We start from the raw sequence: 7,832 nt of genomic DNA, 5'->3' as shown, positions 1-7,832 counted from the left end.
ATGAAATAATTCACAGGTTTACATCCAACCCAGCACCTGAATAAAGCATTACCTTTCCCCGTGTAGGGAATGAATAATAAGTCAGACAGAGGATTCAGATGGATTTTTTATTGTCCTGGTCAGAACAGGGTGGAGAGGGAAAATAAATCAGCCATGATCCAGTGGCAGAGCAGACTCAATGAGCCAAAGGGCTGAATTCTGCTCCTATGTCTAATGATCTTCATAATTTGTGAAACACAATCAGCTTCAACCAAAGATATTGTCCAGGAATCAAAAAAACCCTCAGCCCCTCAAGCACATTCTATCATTCGATGCCTTCATAAAGACAAGGGATTCTGCAGATGCTAGAAGTCTAGAGCAACACACACAAAATGCTGGATGAACTCAGCAAGTCAGGAAGCATCTGTGGAGGGGAGTAAATAGTTGACACCTCAGGCCAAGACCCTTCATTGGGACCTGATGTTCTCATGAAGGGTCTCATGCTGTAACGTGGACTGCTTTCTCCCCTCCATAGATGCTGTCTGACTTGCTGAGTTCCTCCAGCATATTGTGAGCATTCAATATGATCAGATGGATTAGTTACATCTCCTTAATAAAATTCCCAGCCGTGCTCCTTGATACTCCAACCCAATGCAAACCTACCAATTGTAATTGACTCCAGACACAGGGTGTGAGTTCAAAGTGAATTTATTACCAATGTACATATGTGTTACCATATATGTACTGCCCTGTGATCCATTTTCATGCAAGCATTCACAATAAATAGAAAGAAACACGATAGAATCAATGAAAAGTCACATACAACAGAGATAGAGAAACAACCAATGTGCCAAAGCCAACTAACTTGAAAATACGAAAAGAAAATAAGAAAACAAGCTATAAATATTGATAACACAAGTTGTAAAGTCCTTAAAAGTGAGTCCATAGGTTGTGTGGAAAAAGTTCACTTTTGGTGTGAGTGAAGTTATCTCCTCTGGTTCAAGAGCCTGAGGGTTGAGGGGTAATAACACCTGATTTCAATGCCACCCCACACAAATCTTTACTTTTCCTTTTTACTGGATGCCTCTCCAGCAAAAAATTCCTTCACTTTTGAATTCCTCTTTCACTGTTAGGAGGCATCAAACATTACTCTGACACCAGGACGCTGGTCAGAGAAAAAACTTATAACCTACAATAGATAGGAGCAGATAAGTCAAAAACCATTTATTCCTCTGCTATTGTGAGAGTTTCCCAGGTTTACAGTACTGTGCAAAAATCTTAGGCACAGTTATGTAGCTATATATGTATCTAAGAGTTTTGCATAGTTCTGCATTTGTCAATATGGGGCAGAGAATGAGTTTGTTTATCTTGTAGGAGCTAAGGATGTTGGGAATGGTGAGGGAGGAGTGTTGTGGGAGGTGTGTGGGAGAGGCAGCAGAGAAAGTGTGCTGGGGAAGAGGCTAGTGTGGGTGCAGACACGCCCTGCCCTGAGACACCAGGCAAGGTCATTTGATTCTAAATAATTGGTTTATTGATCATTACAGAATGTCTCTCTGGTGCTTCACGCTCCCTCCCCTCTCCCTTCCCCTTTTCCCAACATTCCCCTCTCCCTGCCCCCTTCCCACTCTCAGTCCACAATAGAGACTCATATCAGAATCAGGCTTATCATCACTCACATATGTCATGATGAAGTTTTTTTTTGCAGCAGTACAGTACAATACATAAATTTATTACAGTATTATACAAAAGTCTTAGGTACCCTACCTATATGCTGTATACGTGCCTAAGACTTTTGCACAGTCACGTATATAATTAGTGTAGAAAGGAACATTTGAATTGATCTGAGAGTAGCTTAAAAGGTCAGCACAACATTGTGGGCCAAAGGGCCTGTACTGTTTTATGTTCATAGCCAAAATAAATCTAATACGATGCACTTAAAGGACTCTGACTTTGTTAGACACTGGATTTTACTCTCAGGCATGACGCGTAAATTGATTTTTCTGTCTCGGCCTAACAGCCAATGGTTTTCTCAGTAAATGGAAAAAGTAATATTACATTACTGTTGCCACTAATGACACAGACAAGGTCACAGATACAATTCTTGTCCTTACAGTGTCAAATCAATATCAGGCACTTTCCAAGAACTTCAAAAGATAATTTGTTTTCTAAAGTACCGTAATCAAAGTTGAAGGAGGAGCATGGATAAGATGGGTCCTTCAAAAATAAAAACACGCACAAGAGGGATCAGACAGGCTGAGTTGAATGACAAAGCTGAGAAAACAAATAAAGGACTATCACAAACACAAGAGATTCTGCAGATGCTGGAAATCCAGATCCACATACAACACAGAAAATGCTGGGGGAAATCATCTGGTCAGGCAGCATGCATAGAGAGGAATAAATAGTCACTATTTCTGGCCAAGACCGTTCAAAAAGGACTAAAGGTGGAGGGAGATAGAAGGTGATTGGTGAAACCAAGTGGGTGGGGGAAGGGGGAGTGAAGTAAGAAGATGGGAGATGATAGGTGGAAAAGGTAAAGGACTGGAGAAGAAGGAGTCCGAGAGGAGAGGAGAGTGGACCATCGGGGAAAGTGAAGAAGGAGAGGCACCGTGGGAGGTGATAAGCCATTGAGGAGAAAAGTTAAGGTGGGGGACAGAGTGGAAAATCGAAGAAGAGGGAGAGGGAAAATGACTAGAAGTTGGAGAAATTGATGTTTATACCAACGGTTTGGGGGCTACCTAGATGGAATATAAGGTGTTGCCATTACTATGTTTTGGTCAATGAATCAAGGGTATGAGGTGAGATATAAAGTAAATTGAGATAAAAATAACATTAAAATGTTAATAGCTGATGGTGAGTAAGAACTATTAGGCACTATGGCAAGAGTGTGGTATTCAGTTGCTAATTAATGGTGTTAATCAATTTATTCAAACACTTTATTAGGTATGCCTGTATACTTTGAATATCTAATCAGCCAATGGCAGCAACTCAAGCATGAAAGCATGCAGACATGGTCAAGAGGTTCAGTTGTTGTTCAGGCCAAACAGAAGTAATGTGATCTAAGTGACTTTGACTGTGGAATAATGGATGGTGCCAGACGGGATTGTTGGAGCATCTCAGAGACTGCTGACCTCCTGAGATTTTCACACACAACAGTCTCTAGAGTTTACAGAGATTGATGTGGAAAAAAAATATCTAGTGAGCAGCAGTTGTGTGGGCAAAAACACCTTGTTAATGAGAGAGCTCAGAGGAGAATGGCCAGACTGGTTCAATCTGACAGGAAGGTGACAGTAACTCAAATAACCACACATTACACCAGTGGTGTGCAAAAGAGCATCTCTGAATGTACAACACATCAAACCTTGAAGTGGATGGGCTACAGCTGCACAAGACCATGAACATACACTCAGTGGTAGGTACAGGAAGTTCCCTTCAACTATTGTATACAATTTCCACTTTCCAGTATGATGCTAGCAGTTCCATTTTGTTGAGTAGTTTCTTGGCCATTTATATGTAATTATTGACCTAGAAACCACAATCTATAATGTGCTCAAATAGATCTTGATTTTGCAGTACTTTCCAAATCATCTCATCCCATCATCACTTCCTTCTCTTCCTTTTGCCCTCCTGTGATTTTCCAGCTTTTCCTTAAATTAATTTCAACTATTCACTACAAAGACTCCAACGTTACTGTAAGTATGTGGTTAAAGCAGATTTCCCTGACTCCTGTGTTGGTCCAAGTTTTGGCCTCTTTCCTCTCCCCTACCCCATATAAGGAACCATCTCTATCTATCCATCAATCTCAGTCTACACAAAATGGTAGAGGAATTCAGCAAATTAGGCAGGTTCTATGGAAGGGAATAAATAGTCAACATTTTGGGCTGGGAGCCTTCATCAGAATGGAAAAGAAGGGCAAAGAAGCCAGAATAAAAAAGTAGGGTAAGGGGGAGGAGTACAAGTTAGCAGGTGATAGATGAGACCAGGTGAGGGGGAGAGGGGATGAAGTATGAAGCTGGGAGGGGATAGATGGAAGAAGTAAAGGACTGAAGAAGGAATCTGATAGGAGAGGACAATGGACCATGGAAGAGGGGCAGCAAAGGGAGGTGATGGGCAGGGAGAAGGGGTAAGAGGGGAACCAGAGTGGGGAATGGAAAAAGAGAGAAGGGGAAGGGATTTTTCTGGAAGGGCACTTTCTCACAGCTACCATTGGTACTGAAGTCTGAAATCCCACACTACTATGTTAAGAGCTTCCCTTCAACCACATAATTAATGAACCAAATGACAGATCACTGGAGTTTAACAACGTTGTCACCACTTCCATCAGTTGGGAAAAAATGGACTTTTTATTCTAATTGTGTATAATGTAAGTTTAATTGATGTTTTTCATGTTGTGAATGTTGATTTTATAAAGGTTCTGTACCTGTGATGCTGATGCAAGTAAGATTTTCATTGCACTAAATACATATATAGCAATAAATTAAGCTTTGACTGTGCCCGAAATGCAGCGTCCATTGAGGCTACATGGAGCTTAGAAAAATAGAGGGCTTTGGGTAAAGCCTAGGTAGTTCTAAGGCAGGGACATGTTCTGCACAGCTTTGTGGGCCGAAGGGCCTGTATTGCGCTGTATGTTTTCTAAGTTTCTTTATAAACAGTCGGCGTTTTGGCCTGCGATGCTTCATCAGGACCGGAATGTTTCTGGCTCCTGCCCTCTACAAATGCTGCCTGACTTACTGAGTTCCTCCAGAATTTTCTGTGTGTTGCTCTGGATTTCCAACATACACAGATGATCTTGTGTTTGGATGAGGAATTGGAAATAGTTGAGCTTTGTCCGTGTTGCCCGGTAGGTTTGGGGTTAACAGTGATGAGACTGAGCGACAGCGAGTCCTCCCGGTCTGGGGGTGGCGCTGCAGAGCCCAACAAGTTATCCCAGCACTCCCTGTTTGCTCCCACAATGCACTGCGACCCTGTCATGGTGTCTGTGGGCAAGGTTCGGTGAGGGGAGTTTGGGATGTTGAGCGGGGTGGCGTTCCTCCGGGTGCTCGGCAACCTGAGCAGGCAGAGCTGCCGAACAGGTCAGTGATAGCCTTACATACCCGTGCCCGGAGAGTGTGGAGGCAGCCCGAGGGTCCAAAACCCGGCCTTGCATCCTGAGCTGCTTGCTAACCACTAACCACGCCTGGTCCAATCCGAACAGAACTCTTGTCTGAAACATTCAGTGGTTTCCACCAAATAAGCGGAGTAAGCCGGGCAATGTAAGGTGCTGGTAGTCACCGGAATGAGGCACTGAGATTTAGAAATGATGGTTCCTTAGTAACACAGGCTGGAAACTTCTTTCTTATGGTGTCGGGCTAATCCTGGTAAGATGTTACTAGGAAGGCTTGAGTTAAAAGGAGAGGCTGGATAGACCGGGTCTGTTTTTCGCGAAGCAAAGGAGACTGAGACTTCATAGAGGCTTATAAAATCATGAAAGGTGTAGATAAGGTGAATTATTAGGGTAGAAGAAAACTAGGGGGCATAGGTTTAATGAGAGAGGGGGAAGATTTAAAGGGAACAAAAGTGGTAGCTACTTTTACACAGAGGGTGGTAATTATGGATTAAGCTGTTAGAGTAAATGTTAGCGGTAGCAAAATTTAAAAAATCGTTTAGACAAGTACATGGAAAAGTTTAGAGAAATATGGACCAGACATAGGCAAATGGGTCTAGTTCACAGGAAATTGGTCAGCATGAGTGCATTGTGCTGAAGAATCTGATTCTGTGCTGTTTTACTCTGATTTTGACAGTCACTGATCAAAACACACACATCTTTTTTTACAAGTTTTCATCAAAATCAGTCTGTTATGTTGTGAATATACTCAGTGATCTGACTGCTAGTTCTAGCTCTGTTCAAATATGTGGACTCCTAATTCTGTGATGCTGAAATTAAATGTTTTAAAATTCTTGATGAGGGATAATAGGCACTCTTACAGATGACGCTGATGAATTCAAAGATGGAGATTCAAAGCAAATGATGTGTAGGAAGTACCCAACCCACAAAAAAAGTTTTTTGCCTAAAATTTTACACAGCTATGGACTGTACTCTTCGAGGTTTATGGATTGCTGGAAAGAAAGTAGGCCTTTTTGATTTGAAATCAGCACTTAATTGCCTTAAATATTCCTTTCACTTACATCAACTGATTTCTGCTATTTAAATTTTATGTTTTTGGAAATAGAGGAATTGTCTTGAGAAAGTGCACTGATTATAGCAGAAAATTGCCTTGTTTTGGGGCTTTGAAGTTTAAAGTGACATTTATTATCAGAGGACATGTCAGCGCATACAACCTTGAGATACTTTTTCTGTGGGCATAATCAGCAAATCCATAGAATAGTAGCTGTAAACAGCATCAGTGAAAGAGCAAAAGCATAGAAGACAACAAACTGTGCAAATGCAGATATAAATAAGTCACAAATAACAACAGCATTAAATAATAAAATATAATGAAATAAAGAGATCTTAAAGTAAGATCATTGGTTGTGGGAACATCTCAATAGATGAGTGTAGTTATCCTTTTTTGATCAAGAGCCTGATGGTTTGGTAGTAACTGCTCTTAAACCTGGCGATGCAAGTCCTGAGGCACTTATACTTTCTACCTGATGGTAGCAGAGTGGCTCAATGGAGCACATACTCCATAAAATGCTCCAATTGCTACCATCCAGGAAACGGTACTGCAGCATTAAAGCCAGGACTAACGGACTCTGGGCAGCTTCTTCCACCAGATCATCAGACTGATAAATTCACACTGATCCAACTATATTTCTATGCTATATTGACTGTCCTGTTGTACATACTGTTTATTACAAATTACTATATATTGCACTTTAGACAGAAATGTAACAAAGATTTTTACTCTCATATGCGAAGGATGTACGAAATAGTCAATTCAATACAAATGACCCTTTTTGTTTGCTGTGGGAAAATCTGTACAAAGATTAAATCATTCAAAATCTTGTGCAGAGAAAGATTCATAGTATTGATGAGCTAAATAATATGGAGTTGTCATTATGTGCTGTGTTGTATGATGTGGGCGACCATGGTCTCCATGACTATGTTCTTGGCAAATTTTCTACAGAAGTAGTTTGCCATTGGCTTCTTGACAGTGTCTTTATAAAGACAGGTGACCTCAGTCATTATCAATACTCTTCAGAGATTGTCTACCTGACATCTGAGGTCATATGACCAGGTTTTGTGATGTGTACCAGCTGCTCATATGACCATCCACAACCTGCTCCGATGGCTTCATGCGACCCTGATGGGGAGAGGGGTTTGCTAAGCAGCTGCTACACCTTGCCCAAGGTGGACCTGCAGACTAATGGAGGGAAGGAGTGCCTTATATCTCCTTTGTAGAGACAAATCTCCACCCTGCTACCCTAAATATGGAATTAACCAACTCCTTTGAATTGCAATGTATGAATTATGACACCAGGATGAAGTAAGCTGCTGAGCCAGTTAATCAGATAAAAATTAAATATCCAACAATGCATATGTTGCAATTTTTGGAAGCTTCACTCTTAAGTTTTGTTATTTTAATTTGAGAGATATCTGCTGTATAATTTTTCGCAATAAGATTTGCCATTGTGAGAGTAATCTTGATGTGTTTTCTTAGCAGGTGCATTTCTAGCAAATGACTCATTTCATAGGGTCATCTGTTTACCAGGAAGTTACTATGGAAGCAGCTCAGCTTTGGGAGAAATCCTGGGTGTCGGGAAACCAGCATCTGAGAATCTCATTGACCAGTATCCTCCTGCTGTTTCCATCAGTAAAGGTAGGTTTTGTTCGGAGCCAGGATTCTTTCAAAGTTGAGTAATTGACCTGTGAC

General features: G+C 41.2%; 1 protein-coding gene across 5 annotated transcripts in view; it reads left to right on the top strand.

Annotated features, from left to right (window-relative positions):
- The first annotated feature begins 4,906 nt into the window (after positions 1 to 4,906).
- The window catches only part of eral1 (Era-like 12S mitochondrial rRNA chaperone 1), a 49,850-nt gene continuing 46,924 nt past the window's right edge, over positions 4,907 to 7,832 (top strand). For 4 of the 5 annotated variants that reach the window (XM_059973682.1, XM_059973680.1, XM_059973681.1 and 1 more), the window contains exons 1-2: positions 4,907 to 5,051; positions 7,620 to 7,778. In XM_059973682.1, coding sequence (XP_059829665.1) covers positions 4,988 to 5,051; positions 7,620 to 7,778 — 223 coding nt within the window. In that variant the 5' untranslated portion in view covers positions 4,907 to 4,987. The remainder of the gene's footprint in view (positions 5,052 to 7,619; positions 7,779 to 7,832) is intronic. The other variant, XM_059973679.1, reaches the window with a different exon arrangement.

Source organism: Hypanus sabinus, chromosome 6 (assembly GCF_030144855.1).
Source record: "Hypanus sabinus isolate sHypSab1 chromosome 6, sHypSab1.hap1, whole genome shotgun sequence".
In the NCBI taxonomy this organism is placed as follows: Eukaryota; Metazoa; Chordata; class Chondrichthyes; order Myliobatiformes; family Dasyatidae; genus Hypanus; species Hypanus sabinus.
The sequence above is the reverse complement of the archived record's forward strand: the minus strand, read 5'-3'. Positions and strand labels throughout refer to the sequence as shown.